At 52.5% G+C, this 25,795-nt stretch overlaps 1 protein-coding gene across 1 annotated transcript in view; it reads left to right on the top strand.

Moving 5' to 3' along the window:
* The window catches only part of HDAC4 (histone deacetylase 4), a 71,162-nt gene extending 48,981 nt beyond the window's left edge, over positions 1-22,181 (top strand). The window contains exons 12-19 of the mRNA XM_023518232.1: positions 555-642; positions 2,749-2,868; positions 3,725-3,822; positions 12,865-12,983; positions 14,294-14,427; positions 19,460-19,544; positions 20,532-20,673; positions 21,022-22,181. Of these exons, the coding sequence (XP_023374000.1) occupies positions 555-642; positions 2,749-2,868; positions 3,725-3,822; positions 12,865-12,983; positions 14,294-14,427; positions 19,460-19,544; positions 20,532-20,673; positions 21,022-21,061 (826 nt within the window). The 3' untranslated portion in view covers positions 21,062-22,181. The remainder of the gene's footprint in view (positions 1-554; positions 643-2,748; positions 2,869-3,724; positions 3,823-12,864; positions 12,984-14,293; positions 14,428-19,459; positions 19,545-20,531; positions 20,674-21,021) is intronic.
* Positions 22,182-25,795: the final 3,614 nt, after the last annotated feature.

Below are 25,795 nucleotides of genomic sequence, written 5' to 3'. Positions count from 1 at the left end.
TGTGTGCGTGACCGTGGTGTGTGCGTCTGTATGTACATCTGTGTGGGACTGGTGTGTGCGTCTGTATGTACATCTGTGTGTGACTGTGGTGTGTGTGTCTGTATGTACATCTGTGCGTGACTGTGGTGTGTGCGTCTGTAAGTACATCTGTGTGTGTGACTGTGTGGTATGTGCATGTCACTGTGTGGTGTGTGTGCGCGTGTGTGTGGTATGTGTCTGTGTGGTGTGTGTCCATCTGTGTGGGTGTGTCTGTGTGACATCTGTGTGGTGTGTGTACGTCTCTGTGTGTGCGTCTGTGTGGTGTGTGTACATCTGTGTGTATCTATGTGGTGTATGTGTGTTCATCTCTGTGTGCGTCTGTGTGGTACATGCGTGTCCATGTCTCAAGCAGTCATACAGCATCAGTTAAGGGTCACCAAGTACTTGTCCAGGAACTTGTGAGGTCATCAGAACCCTCTTCATCTCTCGGGAATTCTGGTGGTTCTCCAAGCTGTATAAAAACTGGCTGACAGACACCACATCTTATCTCTGTTTGTCCTAATTCTGTCCTCCAGGGGCTTTTGCTACTTTAATTCTGTGGCAGTGGCAGCCAGACTTCTACAGCAGAGACTGCATGTGAGCAAGATCCTCATTGTGGACTGGGTGAGCACAGCCCCCTGCCCCCCACACACACAGAGCAGCCCTGGGGACGTCCTCTTGTCCTCCCCAGCAGTCCATGTGTGTGTGTTTGTGTATATATGCAGAAGAAGTAGGATTTAGACTTGGGAAAGTTAGCTTTCTGGAAACTATCTCAAAGATAGCAGAAAATTAAAGCCCCACTTCTGCTCAGAGTCACCTTACATTTTCCGTCAGCCAAGCCTGCCACCGGCCCTCAGTTCGGGGGCCTCTTGAAATGTGTCTATGGTTGAGGCAGCGCAAGGCAGAGACACTTGGCAAAGCCTTGGAAGGTGGCTCTGTGGGGTTGTGCCCAGCTGACCTGGGAGCCCAGGATGCGCTCCGTCCCGCCCCCTGCTGCAGGCACCACAGTGAGAAGCCCTTCCTCTGGCTTCAGTGGCTGCTGACTTGTGTGGAGTGGGGGGCCACTGAGCCCCCCATGCCTCCCCAGAAGAGGTGCCACTTCCCCAAGCCCACTGCTCCCAAATGTTACATCTTTTTAAAAACGTCTGAATTTGAATTCCCAAAATAGGCATACTGAGTCTTACACTGGGCATAGACACTCAAGGTGCTTGTTTCATTACTTCTTTTTAAGTCATGTATGTACAGAGGGTGCCAAAAAAAGTATATACATTTTAAGAAAGGAAAAACTATTTATTAAGATTGTAATAATATAAACTGATAACAAAAGATGAATGCAAGTCACGTTTGTCTCCTACAATTAATTACAAGATGCGCTCAATGTGGCTCCCATCCATCTCTGTTAACGCGGATACTGAGTGTTAGAAATTAACCCAGGATTTTCCTTTCACAAAATGTGTGCACACTGCCTGGCACCCTCTGTGCATACATAGTGTTGGTGTTCATAATTCATAGTGTTTTTACAGAAGTGAAAAAGCAGGTCCATCGGGTTGTGATTTGAATTGTAGAAATCCTTCTCAGTTTGGGCTAAAAACAACAAAATATGACCCAGGGTCCCACACGAGCTCCCAGGTGGGCAGGCTAGTTCTGTAGAGAATGGGCTCACCTGGCCTGGGCAAGTCACTGGGGGTCTTTGTTGGCCTAGACCTGGAGCCAGTGAGCCTTTCTGTCACCTTCTTGTAAGGGAGAAAGTGGAAATGCCACAGGGGAGAGGTCTGAGACATTTGGTGGCTGAGTCTGGGGACCCATCTGTGTCCACCACGTAGGCCCTGTCAGAGCATTTCGGGTAGGTGGGCAGCCCGCCTCGACACTGTGTGGACATACTCACTGAGGGTATGCTGGGGAGCTATGCGTGGGGGCATCAGGCCCTCTGCGTTCTGAAGCCACATGGCACAGGAGGCTCCCATGGTTAGGTGATCCCCTAGTGGCTTCGTGGCCCTGTCCTCACTATGGGTGTATGATTGCACTTTCTTGTCCCCCTCAGTGAGCACACGGGACCTTTGGACGTGCCCTGTGGAGCCCTAAGTTCCCACATGCACAGCCTCTGACTCGTTGCAGTTGCTCTCAAGGACACAACTATTGTGACAGGGTTGCCCCTCACCCACCAGCCCAGGATGGACAGGCACAGGCCTGGCTGCATGTCCCCTAGTGCTTATCTACATAGTAGTTGTAAGAAGCAGCTGGTGGTGTTAGCACAGGCCATTCCTCACAGCCCACATGACATTTACCCTACTATCCCCCTATGTCTGGCAGGGCCTTGGCACCTCGAATGTGCCTATCAGTGGACAGCCACAGTCTGGACACCCCTCAGCTGCAGGAGGCTAAGGAAATGGCTCACTGGTCAGAGACGTGACAGGAGCAAGGATTTGTTTGGAAACTCAACGGCCTCCAGGCCTGGCTGTGGCACCAGCCCCTTGATCACAACTGTACTCAGGGATATGCTACATGCTAAGGATGGGAAAGGGCACCACAGATCTGGGCAGTGCCCTTGGAATCCCCGCAGCTCCCCACCATGTGGCCCCCGGCCCAGCCCCGCTGAGTGCAGGCCTGGCTGGAAGCACAAGGTCAGCCTATGCGCAGGGGCCACGGTCACTGCACAGGTGGGGACAACTCCTGGGGGGGTCACACCCAATGCCCGGCTGTGCCCTGAGTCAGCTCCCCCTGCTCTTTAAGGATGTACATCACGGGAATGGGACGCAGCAGGCCTTCTACAGTGACCCCAGCGTCCTGTATGTGTCACTGCACCGCTATGACGACGGGAACTTCTTCCCAGGCAGCGGGGCCCCTGACGAGGTGAGCAGGCTCCTGGCAGGCCTGAGGGGAGGGCCACTCGTCAGGTCAGGGAACTTGGCCCACACTGCCTGCCACAGAGGAGAGGCCAATGGTAGCACTTGCTCGAGCCCAGATAGCATTTGCAGTCAGACGTCTGCTTGGGTCCCGTTGCGTGTGCTTACGTGGCCTGTGTTTTGTCTGAAGTGCAGATAAAAACCTGGAGACCGTACCTGGTTCCAGCCTAGGCAAACTGAAGCACGTCAAGCAAGTGAGCCCACAGTGCCGCCTTCCCCCACGCAGGGCCCGGAACAGTGTCCCAGGTGACGTCCATTAAGGATGCTCGGGTCTGGGCACTGCGTCCTCCATCCACTCACCTGTCCTGGGCTATGTGGCAGTTGCTGAATGGCAGGCCCCAAGTCCCCTACAGAGGGACCCCATGAGGGGAATTCCCCTAGAGAAAAGACTCATCTCCTTCTGGGCCTTTCTTCTTGACAGGAAGTGGGAAATGGCAGTGTCATCACATTTTCTGCCCCCAGAGAGCCAAGTCTGATCACTATGTCAGCCTGGGACATAGACTTGAGCAGCAGATCCTGGCAGTGCTACTGGGGGACATAGTATGTTCCCTATGGCTAAGAGAAGGGCTGTTCCCCACCAGTTCAGGAAGGGAGACAAAAGCCTACAGTGTCTTATAGAAAACACTCCATGTCAAAGGCAGAGTAGCAGGGCCTGTGGGAGGCTGGCCTCACAGTGCCGTGTTCACACATGCCAGGAGCCCATAGCACCTGGGCTGTTCCTATGGGGGCCACCTACATCAGGTATTCCTGTCGGCGAGGTCCCCTGGAGGGTCTGTGACGTGCTTTCTCTCCTTCGGGCACAGGTGGGCACAGGGCCAGGCATGGGCTTCAACGTCAACATGGCTTTCACTGGCGGCCTCAGCCCCCCAATGGGAGATACCGAGTACCTGGCAGCCTTCAGGTGAGTCTCCAGGCTTCTGCCCCCGTGACACTGGCAGTTCTTCCTTAGTGATGGGGAGTACACCCTCCGTCTGTGCAGGGAGCACTCAGCAGAGATCAGCGTTTCTGAAGTTCATCTTTAGGTAAATGGGGGCTGCCTTAGCTCATCCTCAGTGTCAAAGTGGGATCTTAAACCACCTTCACACTGCTTAGGATTCCCTTCTGTGCATTCAGTAAAAATCAAGAGTCCATCTGGAGTCCCTGTAGTAGGAAAGTGGCAGAGGTCAATAGATTAGGACTTTTAGCCAAGTGCAGTGGCTCCCACCTGTAATCCCAGCACTCTGGGAGGCCGAGGCAGGTAGATTGCTCGAGCTCAGGAGTTCAAAACCAGCCTGAGCAAGAGCAAGATCCCTCTCTACTAAAAATAGAAAACTAGCTGGGTGTGATGGTGGGTACCTGCAAGTCCCAGCTGTTTAGGAGGCTGAGGCAGGAGGATCTCTTCAGTCTAAGAGTTTGAGATTTCCTTGAGCTAATTTGATGCCATGGCACTCTATCCAGGCAACAGTGAAACTGTCTCAAAAAAAAAAAAGAAAGAAAGAAAGGACTAGGATTTTTGTGCAAAGTGGTATATTAATGAAAAACAATGGCACAGATCTTAAAAGATTTCATAATATCCCTGTTTTTCTTCCACAAAGCCTTTGTGAGATGACGTGGGATGGTAGTGAACATTTCTCTTTATTTACATAAAAAACCCAGAGGACTGTGGCCTTTGCACTTTGGAGGGAGCTGCAGAGTGATTTTTTTTTTTTTTTAAAGCAGTGTTTTTGTCACGTGGTGATTTCTACTTTGATGTAGGCCATCCTGGAGTAATTCCTGCATCCAAATGCAGACACACTAGAGGTGCAGGTTTCTTACCATGGTGGTTTGGAAATGGCACCTCTGCCTGCCAGGGTGGGAGGTGGGGCCCGGGGAAGGTAGAGCAGCCCCCCAAGGCCTTGTGAGGAAGACAGCTTTGCTAGTGGGCTAGGAGCACTATTCCTGGACAGTGGAGCAGAGCCCGGGAGTTTTCGGGAAGTTTCCCTCTATCTGTCTCTCTGCCCGTGGTCTTGTCCACATGTGTATGCATAAAGGGCACACTTGTGGGAGCGCATGTCTGCCGTGTGCACGTGTCCAGGGGTGTGCATGTGCCTAGGTGCGTGCACACCTCTGTGGGGCAGTGCGTGTGTCTGTGTATCTGCCTCCCCATTCTGCCTTTCCCTGGCATGCTTGTCCGTGTGGGGTGGGAGCCCTTGCACAAGGACACAGCTATAAAAGTTTTGGTACAGCTCTGTGGGTACCCTGAATAAGTTGCATGACCCTGTCAGCATCTGCTCACTCATCTTGGAATGGGGTCCCAGTGCCTTCTTGGGAGGGTAGCTGGGTTGTGGAGACAGGGCAGACATGGGTCCGTTGTCCTAGTTTGTCAGTGGTCTGTAGAGAAAAATAGCTGCATCTGATTGCGTAGAGCCAGAGGTCCTTTGCTGGACACAAGTCTGTGCACAGAGGTCAGTCAGCTCCTAGCAGACATGCACAATCACTTTTCCCTCTAACCTTGTGGGTTTGGTTTTGATGTTTCCTCTTATTCTTAATCAGATATAATCTAAGTTTGACAATTGCCCTGCCTAGTTTAAAGGAGAAGGACTTTCTCAAATTGACACAACATCTGAAAATTTGCTAATGTGAACTCTGAACTCATGGAATGGGGCTGTCTCAGTCTCTGTCCCTAATACATTCCCTGCTGGTGTTACTGAAAACTGGCTGCCCTCAAGGCTTCCTAAATAGTGCTCAGATACCATGAGATGTGCCAAAGTTGCCCATCAGCTTTCTTCCTGAGCAAATGTTGGTTCAGGGCCCAGTGTGGCCAAACTGATGCAAGAAGGCAGGACTCTCTGGACTGGGCAAGTATAAAATAGGGGTTATCTCTTCTCTCAGATCAGCACTCGGCAGATCTTAACTAGACTACCTCGCCTCACGGCATTTCTTGGTTATGCCTTTGAGTCTCTGATTCTGGGGTGAAAAATCTCTCTACTTGTGTCCCTGGGGCAGGCCCAGGCCCCGGGCAGCTGGCTGGTGTGTGCCCTGAGGTCACACGCCTCCCGGACCCTTGGGCCCAGCCTTTTAGGGTAAACTTTTCTTTTTGAATAGCTCTTGAGGTGTGCTTTAATCTTCTGCCAAATGTGTACATGATAATACCTTATCAAGTGAACTTTTTAAAACTTAAATAGCCTCTTTGAAAAGGAAAATTGTTTCAGGGTTTTTATTGATTGTAATGTAAAATAGCACTGTGGAGTTTAGGATTTATGGTTCCCTGGGTGTGGGTGATGGGATGAAGGGTCGGTCCTCCTTTTCTGCTGTCCTCTCCCCTTGGGGGGCCCCTTGGGACAATTCATGCCTTAAAGGCAACACCTTGTTATTTAGACCCGTTGCCTGCCACGTTGTATTTTCAAGGGATCAAGCATAAGATGAAGCAAAGATAAGAAAATTGCCCCTAATGAAATCCAGAAGCAGCCAGGACTTTCTCCACAGGCTCAGAGAGTTGTAAGGAGAAAAGGAAACCTTAATTCAAACCAGTCCCAGTGCCAGACAGGCTTTGAAGTTGGAAGTTGGGGAGCAGAGGGAGGTCTGGGGAGATGATGGTGTACTTTGTTAACCCCTCTATCCCCTGTTCCTGGTGACTGAGCAGCTCTGTCTCTTAGCAGTGAGGGACATGGCACTGACATTGTTTCCACTCATTGTGTAGATGTAAATGTGGGGCTATAAGGTCTATCAAAGAACACTATGAAGTGTAAGTTTAATCTCTTATTAAACACCGGCCTCAGGCTGCAACTGGACAGACCCTAGTCACTCCCTGCAGCCTGGCTCTTTGAGCCTGAGTCTCTTCCCTAGGGTGCAGGGTGGGGGAGGTGGACAGCTCTGGGTGGGCTGTGCCTATAGCACAGGTACCTGCAGTTTAGGGTTAACCCTCTGCACGTGGCCCTGGCTGCCCTCACAGAGCTGAGTTCCCTGTGGTCGCGTGCCTAGGGGTGAAGAGATTTGATCCAAACTCTTTCACTTTCTTTTCTCAAGACAATTATGTCCCTTTGGAGCATTCATTCTTTTCTGTGTAGAAATTTAGCTGAGGATATTCTGTATTTTTAGAAGCCAAAGATAACAACCTAAAAGCTCAGAGCTGAAAAATCCAATGTTGAGGCAGCTTCATTGTCCTGTGGGCAGAACACAGCTCTAGTGTGGGAGCAGCAGGGGACTGAAGCAGGCCCTGAGCAGGTGCAGTAGGACCTGGAAGGGCCAAGGTCCAGACAGAATCTTGGGAATTAGCGTGGCATGGGGCACCACGGAGGAGCAGAGTGTGGAGGTACACCTGCTTGCCTGGGCTGCACACAGCATCGGGGGTTCTGCTGAGTAAAGCATCCTGGTAGTGTAGGTGGTGGGCATGGTCCAAGGATGGAGTAGCCAAGGATGAGGGCAGGTGGTCCTGGGGGTTAGCCCATGAGTGGACGACAGAGCCCAGCCAGGCCTGAGCCCTAGGGACGGAGAGGAGGACCACCCCAGAAACACAGAGGAGGAGATGGGCTGAGGGGAGTAGGAGCTGACTGGGGACACCATGGAGTCTCGCGGGCCGGGCACAGCCAAGGAGGAGCAGGTTTGGGTTGGAGCAGAGAATGGTTCAGCCAGGATGGATGCTGGTGTTGCAATAGAATTTCAGAAGATAAAGGAGAAAGTGTCTGTTCAGGTTGACTGGGAGGCCCTGCTGACTGGGAGGGACAAGTACAGCAGATTAAGGCAGAGCAAAGGGGTGTGAGGGGCAGTAAAGGTCCTGCCCTTCAGAGAACCTTGGGGGGCCAGGGGATGGGAAGAGCCTGCGGGAGGCTGCTGAGTCCAGTGTGCCTTGGGGGGCTGTCTGGAGGGTAGGGTGGGTTGCAGGTTTCTATGCAGATGCTGAGTAAGCATGTGCCAGAGAAGCCCACAGAGCAGCCCCACCGCTTTGGAAGGTAGGTGGTGGTGCTGGGGCAGTGGCAGATAGCCTGAGTTGGAGGGGTGTGGCCAAGGGACTGGGAGCAGCAGAGCCCAGCACCTGCCACCTTTCAGGAGGGCCACAGGGGCTGGGAAGGCAAAGAACTTAGAGGCTGGGGGCACCAGGGGCTATCCCTAGCACATAATGTGGGGAGGGTCTCGGCCTAGCCTCAGTGCCCAGCTATGCCCTACACTCATGCACCTTCACTGGTGCAGCGTCCGTGAGTGGCTGGAGGTGAGGGTGTGGGTGCTGCTGTCCACGGGAGTTAGGTGGGAGCAGCTGGGCCATGTACTTTTTATCCTCACCTGACCCTGACTCTTAGTGGAGTTCTGACACTTAGGACAGACCATGGCTCTACCACTGGCCTGGCAATTCTGGTAGAAACCATGGGTTTGGCCAACTCTCTCAAAAGGGATACCAGACACAGCCCCCAAAGTGCAAGAGCTTGGGAGGCCCCACAGTTGTGTGGTGTGCAAGTGTGTGGGCAATGTCAGGCTTCAGGGAAACACAGGGTGAGCTCCCTTCCTCACCCTAAAAGCAAGCATGTGCGCAGCACTTGGGATTTTCAGTTATCCAAATGCTATGGTGACTACATTTTTGTTGTCTGTTACCATGGCAACAGCCTCCTGTGAGCTAGGTCTGCAGACTGAGCAGCAGCTGGGACACCTCTTGTGCACTCTCAGCTGCTGACCTTTCGCCATAGCCTTAGAAAACGCCACAGGGGCCCAGCCTATAGTCCCAGTACTCTGGGCACCCAAGAGAGGAGGATTGTTTGAGGCCAAGAATTTACTATTACACTGAGCTCTGACCATACCACTGTACCCCAAGCTGGGCAACAGAGAACAGCAAAAAAAAAAAACAAAACAAAACAAAAAAACCATGGAGAAGAAGCATGGAGCCACTATGAGCCTGCATAGGTGGTAGGTGCTCCCTGGCCATGTGACCCCTCATGAGAGAGGAACCAGTTCTGGACCTTTGTGGGACAGAGAGTCCACCAGAGACACAAGATGACATGTGGCCCCTGGACCAGTTCTGATGGAGCCTCCAGGTGCTCGCTGGCCATGGACGGCCACAGCACCACAGCCCTGGCAGCCCTGTCAGTTTGGTTTATTCTGAGGCTTGTGCTGACCACAGGTTGGTGGACTTTGTTTAGAGCCCTGGAGGGGAAGTGGATTGAGAGGTCATTTCTTTCCAGCTGTTGAGTGAATTACTGCTTTGAGATTCATTTGTGGATTTTGAAGATTATGTTTACATCTGCAGTGCACATACAAATGGCTAATATGATGTGTGCTTCACAGCTCTTAAATGCCCTGTGTCACTGCCTGCCACCAACCCTTCCATAGAGCTCTGCTGATGGAATGGTCGGCCTCTTAAAGGTGGCAAGCAGGCCACATGCCAGGCTGCTGCCCCGCCCTGCGGCTTCCTCAGGGAGGCTGCAGGAGTCCTTGTGCCCTCCATGTTGTGGCACAAAGGATAGTAATGGAGGGATGGCACAGTGCTGCATTGGGATCGCAGGCCCTGAGGCCTCCACACGGTTCCCCTGAGTGCAGGGGCTGCACCCCCCTCAGCGGCAGCACTGCGCTATCCTGTCTGTACAGCACATCATGGGGTTGTCTCTGGGCACTGAGCAGTGGCTCCCTGGTGTGTCACTGCACCAAGGCGTGTACCTTGTGGACACTTGCCCATCTTCTCGTGGGGACCTGCCTGTTTTTACCCATTATCCCTGCCTTTGAGTAGATGGTCTGCTGCCTAGAGAAGCGTCAGGCCCTCCCCCTCTGCTCTCAGGTTGCCCACCAAAGGCCCAGGTGACCCCATGGAAATGCTCACATTAAAGCAACAGGATGGAGATAAGCCCGACAGCACGTATTTACGTGGCCTCACTTTTTAGAGACTAAGTTGATTATTAAAGCTTAATTCTAGAAAAGTGGCCTCGCTTTCCCAATGTCCTTGCTACACCTATTAAGCAGGGGCGTCCCTTCAGCTTCCCTCCTGCATAAGGGCCACAGGCAGCACCGTGACTCCGCCGAGGAGAAGCGACATTTCTGTCACCTCACACACAGGTGCTGGAGACAGCTCACGTTCAGATCTTAGAGGTACACATGCACTGTGCCCGTGTCTGACCACACCCCCTGGCTCCTGTGTGGCTGACCAGCCCGCACCCGCCAATGGAGGCATGTGTGTGTTTTGTTTTAACTGGCTTTCGGGCAGTGCCATACACTAACCCTAGACCCCAACACTCTGTTGGTATGAACTTCATTTCACAGTGATTTTAACAGGACCTTTTGAGGGGTAAGGGGATTAGAAATGAAGTAGCTCAGCAGAACTTTAAAGCAGAGAACTAAAGCCCAAGTGTGCACTTGCTTCAGAGTGGCTACTGAAGCTCTCTGGGAAAGACACGGCATCTGCGTGAGATATCTGTGGTTTTCACTAAACATGTGTTGGTTGAAACTATATTATGCTGTCCAGAGGAAAAGTTTATGTAGGAAGAAGTTCATTAAAACAATTAGAAACCCCCCCTCCCTCAGATGACACAAACAGCTGGAAGCAGAACAGTGGCTCCCCTAGGTCCTGCCACCTCTGGGTGAGGTCACTGCAGCAGCCCAAGACCTCAGAGTGGACCGTGGAGCCCAGGCACCCCTGGGGAGCTGTGGTGCCAGCCTGAGCACCAGTGCGAGGTTCTGTCCAGCAGAAGCAAACAGACTCCCTGATTCTGAGCGTCCTTCCATCTTGCCACTGACAGAGACTCTCCCAGCTCCAGGCCTGCACAGGACAAACACCTCGTTTAATGTTTACAAAATCTCTACATGTGCCGCAGTCCCACACAGGAAACCTGTCAAAATCTGGGGCTGCTGTGATGTGCTAAAGGACATTACAGAAGCCCTGTGGACAGGGTCTGGAGCACAGGTTGGCAAACAACAGCCAAATCCTGCCACCTATTTTTTTACAAAATGCTTTTGGTGCACGGGGACACGCTGACGTTGACGGATACCCGTGGTGTTTTCTGTAAGGGTGGTGTCTGGAGGAGCTGACAGCCTGCATTGCTCACAGGCCTTGGCAGGGAACATTCACTGACCTTTGATCTAGTCACATGTCATGTTTCTCAGGACTCTAATATGTGGCCCTCAGGACGCAGATCCTGTGTCCTTTCAAAGCACTGTCTTCACCTGTTATGGGGGCAGTGAGTTCCTCAAGCCGTATGGATCAGGTGCATCTTCAGAAGAAAGAAAAGACAGCAACAGAAGGCTGAAAGCCATCAGGGCCTTCTGTGACTTCCCATTCCAAGGTCCAGAGTGAGCTGCTTAGCTGGCAAAGCACAGCGGTGTGATGCACTGTGGGTCTGGGCAGACGAAAGCCACATCGCCCTGTCCGGTCACCGGGCCCGTGTCCTCCTGCCCACCCGCAGTGTGCTTCTGCTTCGGGCTGGGCACTCCCGCTGACCTGGCACTGTCCACCCTGCCAGGGTGGCAGCGGGGTCTTTATCTTGTGTGATTACCCCTGGGGTTTTATCACATCCACCACCTGGAACAGAAGAGCTTTCAGGGGATCTAACGCCACAGTCATCCTGAGAGGGTCATGTCTGATTCTGAGCATTTTTGTTTCTTTTGGCCAAAGTTGATGCTTTTGCTGATATCAGTGGGGAAATTTCATTTTGTATTAAAAACTGAAGGAGAGACAAGGGTTTCAGGGCTAGCCTTTCTTCCCCTCAGCTGAGGAGTTTCTGGGAGCTCACTGGAGGCGTGAAGCAGCCCTCGGCAGTGCCCCTGTGAGGGGCCCCTGGAGATGTCTGAACCCGTCCCTTCCACGTGCATGGGTGTGCAGGGCAGCCTGCAGGGATGCGAGGTGGTCACTTGATGCAGGGTGGGCTTGGTTGAGCAGCTCCAAGGAGGATAGGAAGGAGTAGGCAATGGTAAGATCCTAAAATGTGGGCTTCTCCATCAAGGGGTGGAGCGAGGACTGGCCGGTGCATGACAGAATCGTGCCACCCAGGCTTCATGGTAGAAACACGTAGCAGGCTGGGGCTGGGAGACATCAGGCCATGTCCTTCTTGAGGTCATCACTGTCCCCCAGGAAATGGAGGTCGTGATTCTCCCATGTTACCCACTCAGGGGTGACAAATGAAACTGCCTTGACTCCCTGCAGCAGCCGCCACACAGAGAACGCGTCTGTGGCACATGCAGACGGGCTCTGCAGGCTGTAGGCTGCTGGGGCATCTCACACTGACAAGGGCTTTTTCTACTTCTCAAGTGGGATATTTTCCTGTTTCCCTAACACACCTTAACCACAAACTTCTCGGTGTTGCTTATGTTTTCTAGTCAAATCTCTTGAACTTGCCATCAGTCTTCCTTTAAAGATCCTAAGTCTATAACTGTTTTTCACTTCACCCTCACATGTGTGTGTGTCCTGTGGGGCCCCCAACGGTGGCAGAGGAAGTGCCTGGGCTCCCGAGCAGGGCTGTGGGCCTCCAGCCTCACACTGAGATGAAAAGTGCCCTGTAGCAGCCATGGCAGCCTAACTGGCTCAGCAGAGTGGCCACAGGCCTGAAGGTCGTGGAAGGGAGGACCTCATCTCTGGGGGCCTCCCTGAAGAAGTCAGGGGTGGGGCCTGGGAAGGTGTGGGGGCAGAGATAGGAGGTCAGAGGATGGGGCAGGGAAGACAGGAGTGGTGGAAGGGTCAAGGCTGGGGAGGACTGTTTGCAGGCCAGGCAGCTGGCTGCAGCCCCCAAGGATGTGCAGCAGGTGCTGTGGGGTACACACCTCTGGAGCACACCCCGAGCAGCATTCCACATGCACTGGTGTGATGGTGTGCACTAAGCTGGGCCCGTGGGTTTGGGGTAATGGGCTCTTTAAAGGTATCTATCAACCAGGCTGTGATCGCGAGGCACTGAGTTCCCTCTCAGTGTGAGTATCCAGCGTCCAGCCTGCTGCATCACAGCCTCGTGGTCTCGGCCTCTGTCCAGTGTTTCTCTCAGCTCTGGCCCCCCTACCCTGTAACACCTTCTCCTGCCCTTTGCAGAACTGTGGTCATGCCGATTGCCAGCGAGTTTGCCCCAGATGTAGTGCTGGTGTCTTCAGGCTTTGACGCTGTGGAGGGACACCCCACACCGCTTGGGGGCTACAACCTATCTGCCAAGTGTAAGTGGGCCCTGGCCTTGGGGGCTGAGGGCACATCCACAGCTGATCATGCTTGTTCTGTGACCACTTACGCTCCGTATGTCAGGGCTCTCCCCCTAATGAGAGAGAGGGGAAGTCGCCTTTTCATCCCTTACCAGAGTGGGACAGTGCTCACATCTAGTCCATTTGGGTCCCCAAGGACCTGGCACAGGGCACATGAGACTCCCCAGGGATCCCGGAACCTAATAATGTGCAGGTGCCCCCAGCCCTGCTTAGTGTGCCTGAAGCTACCTCTACTCTCTGAAAGTCCCATTGTCAGAGGCAGGAGCAGCCCTGAGAGGCCTGCAGGGATAAGGAGCTGACTTCAGAGTCACAGGGGGCCCAGAAGGCAGAGGCCACGCTGTGGCATGGGAAGGGCTGACAGTAGCACTGCCCAGTGGAGTGCACCTGGTGTACCCCCTGGTGTCAGCACCTCAGGCCACGTAGAGGCCTGTCTCTCCCCACCTCCTGCAGTTGCCAGTCCCTAGTATTGGAGTCCCCAAGCCTGGGACCCTCCAGTGGCCTGAGCATCCCAGGCCCTGGACTTCTTCAAAGCCCTGCCATCTAGGGCACCGCCCACCCCTGCCCTTGTCAGCACAGGTGGCCTCTTACAGTCCATTAGTCCCCAAGGCTGTGGGGCTGTGGCCAATGAAGTGACCGGGCAGAGACACCCTCTGTGCTTGAAGCTTCACAGTGTCTGGCCCAGAGTGCCACCACAGCTGACCTCCAAGTGAGTTCTCGCAGCCTTGAAGCCAAATGGAGAAGGGCGGAGGCTTCAGGAAGTTGTGGTCTCAGGAGCATTCAGCAGCCTGCATTGCGACACCAGCCCATGACCTGTGCTGCTAGCTGGCATGGAGTGGTTCCCGGCTCCTAGTAAAAGTCAGGCTGGCCTGACAGGGTTGAGGATGCAGGCAACAGTGCAGGGATTTATACAGAACACGTCAGATGGCCAGTACCCAGCGGGCCCCTGGCTAGGCCCTGGCCATGCTCTGGCAGCTGCAGCCCCTCTCGGGACATGAAAGGCAGGTGGCCTCTACGTGGGTCTTTGTCTCCTACACCAAATTTGCTGTGTTATAAAATCTAAGCCCTGAAACCATAATTCATACTCTCAAATAAACCAAAGGGACCCCAACCAGAATTCCACAGCAGATTTATTAATCTGACCTCTGCAGTGTGTATCTTTCCTGCCCTGACGGGCTTTTGTGACATGATGTGATGTATTTATGTGACACCTTACCCCCGGCCACCTGCCCACCTCACCCTCCACGCTGCTCTTCTGTTTCCTATTGCAGGTTTTGGATACTTGACGAAGCAACTGATGGCACTGGCTGGTGGCCGAATTGTCCTGGCCCTTGAAGGAGGCCACGATCTGACCGCCATTTGTGACGCCTCTGAAGCGTGTGTTTCTGCTTTGCTAGGAAATGAGGTACAGAGACCCCACAGAATGCCCCATGTTGACAGGCGTGGCGCTGTGGCCCAGCCTGCCAGCATCTAAAGCCAGGAGAGTACATCGGCCTTCCTGGCTGTGTGTATGCATCCCACCCTCACCTGTGGGCTGTCATGAACTTGGCAAAATGCTTTCATTATGCAGAAGAAGGGGGCAGGAACTGGCAAGAGCTCTGTTCTCTTGCAAAAATCATTCAGCACCCTGTTTTGAAGGTGCCTGTGTTCAGTGTCACTGTCCTAATCCGTGTGGGTTACAGCAAGAATGTCCATGCTGAAACATTCAACTTTTCCTGCCCTCTACTTTTCTCTTCGGACAGTTCACTTCTCACAAGTCCTCTGGTGGGTTTAGGGGGCATCACCTTGCATGCGTCTGGGTCAGCAGCTCAGGGGTGTGGAGTCTATTCTGCCTAGTGCCCTATCTGCTGTGCTGAGCCCACAGAGAGGGTGAGGCATCACAGGAGAACAAGTACACTGGGAGAGCTCCGTGCTGCTGTGGGCCAAGGGGATGGTGGGAAGGGAGGACTGTGGGTGCCAACTGCATCCAGCCGGGGGGTTCTGGGCGTGTGACACAGCCAGGTGTACATTCCATTCTGGGTTTCCAAAAGGAGCCCTCCTGGCACTTTAAGTCTGTGTAAGTGTGGGTCTGCACAGCTGCCTGAGCCTCAGAGCTGAGCTTGGCCTGTCTGTATGCCAAGATACTCGGTGCAGGCCCTGAGTGGGAGAGCTCAAGGGCCTGCACCCCCCAGTGACTTGACCACCCAGATAGCAGCAGGGAGTCCTGGCCTTGCTGAAGGGACACGGCAGCCCCCTACTCTAGTGGCTTCTGCTGGTTGTGTCACCCTCGAGTTTCAGCGTCCCACCTCACCCATTTTTAAGTATTAACCATTATAAAAAATTGTCCCCAGACTCTGTCTGGGGAACAAACAGCACTTCATGGGTGTCCCTGGTCAGCACTTGCTCCCTTCCTTCCCCCAGGTGCTCTCAGATGGAGGCTTTGTCTCCAGGCCCCCCAGATATAGGAGCGTAAATTGGCAGGTGCACCCACAGCCACACTCCTGCTCTAGGCAGGGGTCGTAGGGGCAGCAGCCACCCTGGGACATGGTTGGCACGAGCCCCTTCCACAGAGGGCCTCTCTGCAGGGAGCTCACCTGCTCACTCCAGGACAGCCCAGGCAGCAGGAAATAGTGCTTGGGGTATGAATGGGGGTACATCACAGCCGATAGAGGGCTACAGGCCTCCTCAGTTAAGCACACTATCTCTGGGTCTGGTGGGCAGGCGTCATTCTAGGAAATGCAGATGGGGCCAAGAGTAAACCTCTGCTATCTGGACCCTCTGAGACTGGAAGACTGTCCTTGACACATGCAGCCTGCCCAGAGGCCACAGGGCATCATGGCCCTGGGGTGACTCAGCGTGCAGCTGGTGCTGCTACTGGACTTCTTGTCCTGAGCGTTGAACCAGTGTGTACCTATTCCCTAGTCTGAACTCCGTGAGGCAGACAGGGGATCTCCAGGCAGGTTTTCATAGGGACATGACGATATCCAGCCAGGTTCTCTGGCACGACAAATGATAGGAAGGTCTTCCATGAAGTCACCCAGGGCTCTGAACTCAAGTCGTTCCTGGTCAGCGTTGTCTCCTTTGACTTGTATGATCTAATGGCAGGCACTGAGGACAAAGGAGGCCACAGCCATGCCCTGCCCAGCTGCATGTGGCTGGGCTTAGAAAAGGCAGCACTGGGGGCCAGCATAAGGCCTGCCCAAGTCCCTATGTGTCCACCACAAGGGGGCCAGCTAGGAGAAAAGGGATGAGTAAGTCCTAGGGGAGAAGTGGGGCAAGGTGAGCCTGAGCCTGTGGGACCATGCGAGCACCATGCCTCTCGCGGTCTTCGCTGGAGCAGCTGTGGACGGTGGCCAAGCTCAGGGGCAGCAGGCCTCAGTCTGAGGAGTGCCTTTGAGCCATGTGTGTGCGCCCTGCAGCCTCTGGATTCATCAGAGCAGGTCAGAGAAGCTGCTCTGACATATAGCCCCCAGGGTGCCGGAAGGCTTGTGGCAGCAGACTGAGGGGATGGACAGGTGGCTGTGTTTGCTGCCTACAGTGGCTCCTCCTCCCCCAAGGATGGTAGAGCCTCCCTGGCCACATGTAGCAGGGTGGAGCCCACACCATGGCGAATGCAGTGAAGGGATGGTGGTCACATCAGTGTAGGTCATGAGAGACCAAAGATCCATCACTGCCAAGGAGGCTCGTGATGGGCTTGAGTAAAATGCTAGTCTGCTGTGCAAAGTACCCAACGCATCTTACCCACCCTTTCCTCACAGAAACCAAGGCTCCCCCCTTCTTGCTATAGTTAAAAGGTGACTGATATTATACTCAGACCATCCTGAGGCTTTATGGTGCTCGTAGCTGGTTATTTTAAAGTAACAATAGAGAACTCAGCTTTCAACTGGGCCCATTCTTCCCAATGTGTGTTTGCTCCTCTAACGAGAAAATGTTCTTTTACTTAAATACATCAAAAAGCAGGAAGCACTGGTTTTATCAAGATCTCTTTAAAAATCCCTTTAATGCCTGAAAGTTGGGACTCAGCCCCGTTTCTCTGCCCAGCAGCCTTTGATGAGGCTGATATACAGGGTGCTGGGCAGTGGGGCACGCACATGCTGGCCGCCAGCTGTGGACGTCTGCAGCCCTTGGAGACCCTGTACCCGACGGGCAGCTGAGTTATGGGGTGCACACTCCATGTGCCTCTGTTCCCCAGGAGCAAGCCTTCTGCTTGCCTGTTGGCGCTGCTCCCAGCAGCAGTTTTACACCACAACTTCAGTTTTTAGTCATCTGCACTGGGGGACAGCAGTGAAAAGTCCCCTGAAGGTGCTGCCTGCTGCCGTTTAGGCCACAGAGTCGAGGGTGGAGGCCAGTGTGGAGCCTCCAGCCAACTCCTTCCAAAGATCTGCCATGGATGATGGCAGGAAACCATGGCCCAGCTATCCACAGAGAGGAGCCCCCGACTTCTGGGGAAAGACTGTTTTTTCTCTCAGAGATTTTAGCCAAAGCCATGCTTGCACTTAGTTATGTGGTGTTTCAGGGTGCACAGGACCTGCATAGGGTGGCAGGGGGTGCAGTGGTGAGGGAGCTGCTCACCCAGGAGAAGTGGGTGCTTCCACCATGTTCTGATACCCTGAAAGGTGTGGATGTGAAGAAACAGAACAGTTGCATGGGGGTGCAGGATGGACAGGGGTCATCTGCACACACCCAAGGACACAGCCTGCCTGGCTCTTGCCCTGGAGACTGTGTGACTTGCTGGCTGAGGTGCTGAAGGATGTCCTAGAACACAGCCAGCTGGGCTGGCCAGGACAGTGCGTCCTCCACCGGTCTTACAGTTGCTCTTTGTGAGCAACAAAGGCGGAAGAGGGAGAGCTGGTCAGTCTGGCCTCGGGGAGCCGTCCTGTGGCTGGGTGAGTGGGTTGGTGGGCATTGAGAGTCTTCTCTCCTTATCCTCCCAAGGATGGGCGTGAGATCCAAAAAATATGCTCCCTGCCTGCTAGACTCCTGGGCTGCAGGTGTCCTTCGGGCAAAGATTTTTAATTACTGATTCAGTATCTATGATTGTTACGAGCTGGCCTGGGTCACTTGGCCAGCTGTGTGTGGAACTGCCCTGTGACCCCCTTTGCAGATGTGCTCAGTGGGAGGGACCCCTGAGTGGAGCCTTTGCCTAGGGGTGGGTAGGAGGTGCTGGGCAGGGGATGGGCCGGGCGCAGGGTGTGACAGCCTCCCTGGACCGCCTGGTGTATCTGCATGTGGACTCCTGGGCATGGCCCTGACACCATGGACCATGACTCATCGCTATGTTGATCACTGGCCCTGGATACCCTGGACATGCCTCAGCCCTTGTCCTGTGGGTACATCCAGCTGTTCTTATAACCCCCCCTCAGCTGCTGGCACAGCCATGTCTCCCGGGAGTGCTGTTTCCATCCCTGGGCAGCGAGGTCGGAAGCCTCATTTGTCCCCCCTCCCAGGTTCCTGCTGGTTCACTGGGAGTCCTGGGGTCTTAGCAGAACTCATGCTTCTGGGCACTTACCCGGCAGCACTCTCTGAGGCCTGGCTTTCAGGTGTGTACCCCAACCCAGAGGGTTTACAGCTGCTTCTGGCTTAATGCCCTGGCCTCAGTGCCCAGCTGCAAATAGGACTGCCTACTGCAGTGCAGAGCTGGCCTCTCCTGTGGCAGGCTGTCAGCGTGTGCCTGTTCATCCTCACACACGCTCCCAAGAGCAGCCACTCTGGCCCTGGCCTATACAGCCCTGGGTTTGCCCCACTGCCCAGTGACCTCCCCAGTCAGGCCAGTTTTGTTCTGGACTCAGCGTATTTCCCCTGGTTTTGCAGGCTTTTCAGTCATTTGAAGCTTTTTGAATTGTCTTGGTGTTTTATAATCTATTTCAGCCAAACATTTCAATTGCTGTGTTGCAGATGGCGCTGGTTTGCCCTGGTGCCCTGTATTTTTCTTATAAATTTACTTCCTGTTTTTATCTGCTGCCACTCCTTAGGGGAATCCTTGGTACAAAGGATTCTATTTCTGAGAGATGCATTCACTCACTCCCTTCCATTTGCTGTAGCCTCCACTTTACTGGGAAAAAAGCAATATCAAGACAGTTGAGCATTCTTATTTAGAAGACCAAGGATATGAAAGTGGTGCTTAAAAAAATAGAAATCATTTTCCCTAGTATGAACCTATGGCATAAATAGTATCTACCAAGCCTGTCCCACCACCCTAGTCCTGGGGACCATCTTTCTACAACTTATAGGAACCTACAAATATTCCCTAATAGCCTCCAAAAAAAAAAAAAAAGAAAAGAAAATTAACTTTTGTAAAAAATTTATAAACAAATTACCAAAGCCACATTTGGCCTTTAAAAGTTGCCTCCCCTTCCCTTGCCATTGGGCCGCTGCCCTCGGGGAGCCTGCGTCTGGCCCTGCCATGAAGGCGCAGGCGGAATGTGTACAGCTCCACGTTCACTGTGTGTTTTTTGCAGCTTGATCCTCTGCCAGAAAAGGTCCTACAGCAAAGACCCAATGCTAATGCTGTCCGGTCCATGGAGAAAGTTGTGGAGATCCACAGTAAGTTGCCTGGCAGGTCCCCAGTCCCCCACCCCATCCTCACTGCAGGCCACTTCCCTGGCCTGCAGGACAAGGCTGTGCTTTCCTGTGGCACATGGGGAGATGGTAGTCCTCCCTGGCTTCCCCAGGACCTGCTGGAATGATTTCATTTTCTCCATTTTATACATCAAAAAAATTGTGGCCTAGACAGTCTCAGTGTGAAGTCATTTTCTTCCAGTCCCCACTAGCAGAGTGGCCATGGCCTGTACCCTGGACTCTGGCCTCATCCCTGGACCAGAGAAGCCCATACGTACCCTGAGCTCAGGGAATCCCAGCCCTACAGAGGGACCCAGGCGGGTGCAGGCCATCAACTCACAGTACCGCCCCAAGCAGCAGGTCTTGGGGCCAGAGGACTCATAAGACCATACCTCTCTCAGGTGCTTCTGTCACACCCTGTCCTCTGCACAAGCCCAGTTTGCTATAGGCCTTTGATGTGACCCAAATGGTTGAGATGGTCAACAATAAGGGGGTAAAAACCGAGACCTGCTCTCTACTTAGCTGTGTGGGGTGTTTGGTTCCCTCCCTGGGCCAGCCTTGTGGAGATGCCCCTCATGCTCAGGCCTGACACAATGACCCCACCCAACCCAGCATGTGCTAGTGTCTGGAGGGGAAAGCCCTCTGCCCAGGCAACAGCCCCTGGACTCCCCACTCCCAGGGCCAGGAAGGCTCCACACCACCATCCTGCACCTCCCTGCCAGCCACCCATGGAGATGAAGGCCTATGAGTACCAGGGCCAGGTCCTGCAGGCCCCCTCCTGGTCCTAGGTGGTCCTACTTCCACCTGGGATGCAGAGACATTCCCCACCAAGATTCCCAGTCTTTGTGAGTTTGAGTCCATGCAGTCCCTGGCTTCTGTCTCTTAAAAGAAAGATACTTTTAAAGTCTGTGGAGAGCCCAGGGCCTCAGCGTGCCTGCCCTGCACAGTCACCAAGCAGCCCCCCTGCCCTAGGTAGGTACTGGCGCTGCCTGCAGCGTGCGTCCTCCACCGTGGGGCACTCTCTGATCGAGGCGCAGAAGTGCGAGAACGAGGAAGCTGAGACGGTCACCGCCATGGCCTCGCTTTCCGTGGGCGTAAAGCCTGCCGAGAAGAGGTGAGCATCTGCCCCTCCCCCTCCACAGGCCCTTGTAGAGCAGTGACACTTCCTTCACATATACCCACGGCCTGACAAGTATACCCAGGCTGCCCTGTGGGCGAGGGATGGCCCACAAGTGTCCTACCCGACTCTCAGAACAGGCCAGCCTGGTCCCCCGGCCCCATGTGAACACCACTTAGAAATGGCAGTATGACCAGTGGCACTCAGCTATGGGGTAGGCCCTGACTGCTGTAGCAGGCAGGGGCACAGCAGGGGTGGCAGGTCTGTTGAAGGGACAGTTGCCAGAGGCCTGAGTGTCGCTGTTAACACACTGTCGGCTCTCTCCTGTCGGTGCCCTTCCCCCAGACCCGATGAGGAGCCCATGGAGGAGGAGCCGCCACTGTAGCCCTTCGTGGAGCCTGTTCTCCTGTTTGTTCGTCTCTGTCTTGAAGCTCAGCCAAGAAACTTTCCCGTTCGCGCTTGAGTCCCGCCACGGTGCTCTCCTGGAGTGCCAAGGGACACCAGGCTTGTGGCAGCGACGGGAAGCCTTTCTGCCAGCCGGCCCCGCGGGTCTGGAGACGCACATGCACAGCCTGGGCGTGGCAGCCTCTCACGGAACACGGGACAGACGCCAGCGACGTGCAGATGCGCGGACGCAGAAGCCAAGCACACTCTGGTGGCCCCCCGGGGACGCTACGGAAGAAGGAAGCCTGTGGGCAGCTAGTGGCAGCGTTGCGGAATTAAGTTGCCACGAGGAAAAGAAAAAGGAAATCAAAGATTTAACAATACAAAAAACTTGATTAAAACTGGTGCTTTAAAGTTTGATTATTACTCACAAGGTTACAGTCTCCGTGTAAACCACTCAACTCATCTTGTAGCTTATTTTTTTTTAAAGAGAAAGTTTTCTATGGCTCTGGCCCGCCTCTGTGAGCCACAGTGGTGTGTGGCAGGGTCTGCAACCAGGTGGGCAGAGTGACGAACCTTTAAAGAATACAAAACTGGACAGAAACAGGAACGTGAGCCTGGGGGAGTGGGCTTGAGTTTCTCGAAGCCATCGGAAGATGCAAGTTTGTGCCTTTTTTTTATTGCTCTAGTGGGCTTTGTGGCTGGGTTTTCTGAAGCCTGAGGAACAATGCCTTAAGAAAACATAAACAGCAGGAATTGGAGGGCCAGTCTCCTGTGGCTGGTGGAGTCTGGTCTGGCGCTCCGAGGGCAGGTGCCAGCTGCGGCTCCAGGCCGGGGCTGCGGCCCAGTGGTCCTTGTTCTGCTTTATCACTATTTAAGAAAAATGGAGGTAGTTCCAAAAAAGTGGCAAATACTGTTGGGGGTTTTGAAGTCCAACAAATTTTGAATGAATCCAAAGTGTTCTTTTCTCACACGTTATGTAATAATTGATCATCTCCATTGGTTGTGAAGCATGTCGTAGGCACCCTTGCAGTGTTACGGTCGGAATGCTTTTTATTAAAAGCAAGTAGCATGAAGCATTGCTTAAATTTTAGGTATGAATAAATATATATATATATGTATAATATATATTCCAATGTATTCCAAGCTAAGAAACTTGATTCTTACGAAATCTTGATGAAAATATTTATAATGCATTTATAGAAAAAGTATATATATATATATATATATAAAAAATAAATGCAGATGGTGAAGGTCCCTGTGAATGAATGGCTTGTGAATCAGCTCTAAAGGTGCTTGTGGAAGGGATCTTGATTAAATTGGTGTATTTTTGAGCTCCAGGCTGGCTGGCTTTCAGATCACCAACACATTCGCCACTGGGCAACTACCCTACCAGTTTGTACTTTAATTTTAATTATTTCCTAACAAAGCCCTTTTCCTCTCCAAACCTCCATGCACATATGTATCTAATGAGTTTTTATAGCAAAGAATATAAATTTGCTGTTGATTTTTTTGTATGAATTTTTCACAAAAAAGATCCTGAATAAGCATTGTTTTGTGAATTTTACATTATTTTTCACCATTTAGCAATTTTCTGAATGGTATCATTTCTAAATCTTTTTCCTTTTGAAATTCTTTCTTGTACATTTTTTTAACTTTCAAAGTTTTTTTATTTTTTTTGGTTTTGTTTATTTTTGTACAGTGAGCAGTTTTCTGCAGTGTACAGGAATTGTTGCCATCAGAGTTTATTTTCAGAAAGTAAGAAGAGCGACACCAAGGATTGTGTCTTTCCTAGTCAGTCATAGGAGCTGTATGAAGAAGCCAGAGGGCTTTTGTTAAATTCAACACTAGTATTACAAGGAGGATGTGTTCTCACTTCTGTGGCAAGTGCAGGGACAGCAACGCACAGTGTGGGCCACCCTGCTGGGCTCCGTGGGCAGTCAGCATTAATGAAACTCTCTCAATTTAAGCTTCTCTGGCCACATCTTCAGGACAGAATTCTAACTTCAGTTTTCCAAAGACCTTTTAAGCATGTCGGCAATGCATGGGGCACGCATGGGGCTTTTCACCTGGTCAGGTTTTTCTGCGGCAGCCACATGGCTGGGGCTCAGGCTGGAAGCAGCCAGCCCTGGATTTTGGAGCCTGTGGCTGCAGAGAACCCGGGGCCTTGCTGTCCAGTGAGCCTGCAGGGATAGCACAGACCTGCCCAGACAGCCAGTCTTCACTCTTTGTCTTTTTGACGGTAACTGACAGTCACTTTTTATTGGTAAATTTTCAGCACTTGAAGCCACCAATTTCATTCCAAGTGTATTAAGTTCAGACTTGTGGTTGGAGCTTCAGACCACCGTGCTCAGGAGGGTTCCCAATCAAGTTTCTGACTTTGGTAAAGTTTACAGGGCAGCTTCTGGAAGAGACACTAACTCAGTCTGACTTCCGACCAAATGAACAGAAACCCTTGGATTCTCTTGGCGGCTGCCCGCCCTGGTCCTCTCTGAGACGGTGGCGTAAGAGCGGGGCAGAAAGGTCTTGAGACCTGTTTGATTTTCTCCTCCCTACTGGCCACTCTTTGCTCCAGAGCTTAAGTTGGCATGAGGAGCTGGCACGTAAAAGCCGATTTGGGCCATTCCCCATTTGTGACACAGAGCAGTGGCAGGTGCCAGCTGGCCAGGGCTTCTGGTAGCCTCTGCCCCACTCTTGGCATGGCCCTCTGAGGAGCCTCCACCTACATGCTCCCAGCCGAGGTTCGTGGGAGGAATGCCTCATCTTACTTTTGGGCAGATGAGATGACATGGCCTGCTCGGTGGTCAGGTTATCGCTGGAGGGATTCACTTCCAGTCTCATTCAGATGGAGATACCCCTTGCGCAAAGGCCTGGCAGGCAGAAGCACCCTTCCCTTGTCAGCTCACTCCAGCTTCACAAACATGCTGAAAGCATTAGCGTGTAGCCTTTTCTTTGAAGACACACTTGGCCCTTCTCCAAGGCCAGCACTCTGGGCCAGTGATGGAGGATCTATTTGCCGTGGCATCAGTGGGCAGGACCACACTGGAGGGTTCCTTTGGTCCTTGGACCTTTAGCCTTTTTTTTTCCTTTGTAAAGGCCTTGGGACACCGGCCTGGGGAGTCAGCCAGAGAGCACTTTATATCCCTTTTAGGGAAGCCCCATGACACCCCGGGACTCCTGGCCTCCACCCTGCCCTCAAAGCTTCCAGCTGTGCCACGGGCCCACGCCCCACCAGCAGGCAGCCATCCTGGGAAGCCGCCCGCAGGGACCGGCCGCCCTCCCAGCGTCCATGGCTCCTGTCCAGGGCCACTTTGTCAAAGTGTTTCAGTTTTTCTTTACTTCTTTTAAAACTGTTTCTAAAAGGAATGGCCATTGTGTAATGGTCTGACACAGAAGCAAGTCTGATTTTTGCAGCACTAGCGGTGGACTTTGTTGTTTCTGTTTTGATCAGAACATTCCTTCTTTACTGGTCACAGCCATGTGCTCATTCCATTCTTCTTTTTGTAGACTTTTGGCCCACGTGTTTTATGGGCGTTGATACATATATAAATATATAGATATAAAATATATGAATATATTTTTTTAAGTTTCCTACACCTGGAGGCTGCATGGACTGTACGACCGGCATGTCTTTATATCGTATACAGATTTTGCACGCCAAACTCGGCAGCTTTGGGGAAGAAGAAAAATGCCTTTTTGTTCCCCTCTCATGACACTTGCAGATACAACAGATGGAAATTTTTCTGTAAAACAACCTTGAAGGAGAGGAGGGGGGGAGTTTGTGTCTCACTGAACTTATTCTTAAGAAATTGTACTTTTTATTGTAAGAATAAAAAGGACTACTTAAACATTTGTCATATTAAGAAGAAGTTTTATCTAGCACTTGTGACACACCAATAGTAGAGTTTATTGTATTTATGTGGAAACAGTGTTTTAGGGAAACTGCGCAGAACTCAGAGTGAGCTGCTCGTCTCTCTCAAGTTGATTTGGAGGAATTTTGTTTTATTTTGTTTTGTTTGTTTCCTTTTATCACCTTCCACAGGCCAGGTGAGCGCCGCCGGCCCTCACGGCCTCCTTGAAAACCAGGTGGGCTCCAGAGAGTCCCCTTTTCACACAGCTGTGTTAGCTCTTTAATTAATTTTAGGTGACGTGTGGCTAAGATTTCACTTTCAGCAGCGGTGACCTGTGCGAGCACTGTGGTTTAAAGTCACACTTGCATCGAGAGGAAACCATTTCTTCATTGTAACAAAGCTGGGCTTGTTTTCAGCTCAGCCTCACCTTGTCTTTGACATTAATTAAAAGTCTCCTATTGAAAGAAAAAGAAAGCAAACCGTTTTGTTTGGTTTTTTGGTGTGTGAGCTCCTTAGCGGAGGCTGATTTCCAGTCTTGAGAATGACAGACACATAAGATGTACACATCACATGGGGGGGCCAAACCTTCCTCACCACGAGCTCCTTGCAAACGCCGTGGAGACAGAGCCGCAGCGACCGTCCCCGGTGCACGGTTGCCTGCTGTGGGTTTGCGGCCGCCAGTCCCTTCTGTAATCTAATCCGTTTCTCTCTGACTGTACGGACCTTGTTGATGGTTCTTTCCTCCACTCTGTGGAGTTGGAGGTTTTGTGTTTGGTTTTCTCATTCTTGTTTTGTTTTGTATGGGTTTTCACCGGCCAGGGGTGCCCTGCCCTGACGACCAGCTTCTCCTTCCACTTCATGGGAGCCCAGTGTTTTGTACAGGG

The sequence above is a fragment of the Otolemur garnettii genome, unplaced genomic scaffold (assembly GCF_000181295.1).
Source record: "Otolemur garnettii isolate 467f Iridium unplaced genomic scaffold, OtoGar3 scaffold00133, whole genome shotgun sequence".
NCBI lineage: Eukaryota > Metazoa > Chordata > Mammalia > Primates > Galagidae > Otolemur > Otolemur garnettii.
Note: the sequence above shows the minus strand (reverse complement) of the source record. Positions and strands in the feature narration are given on the sequence as shown.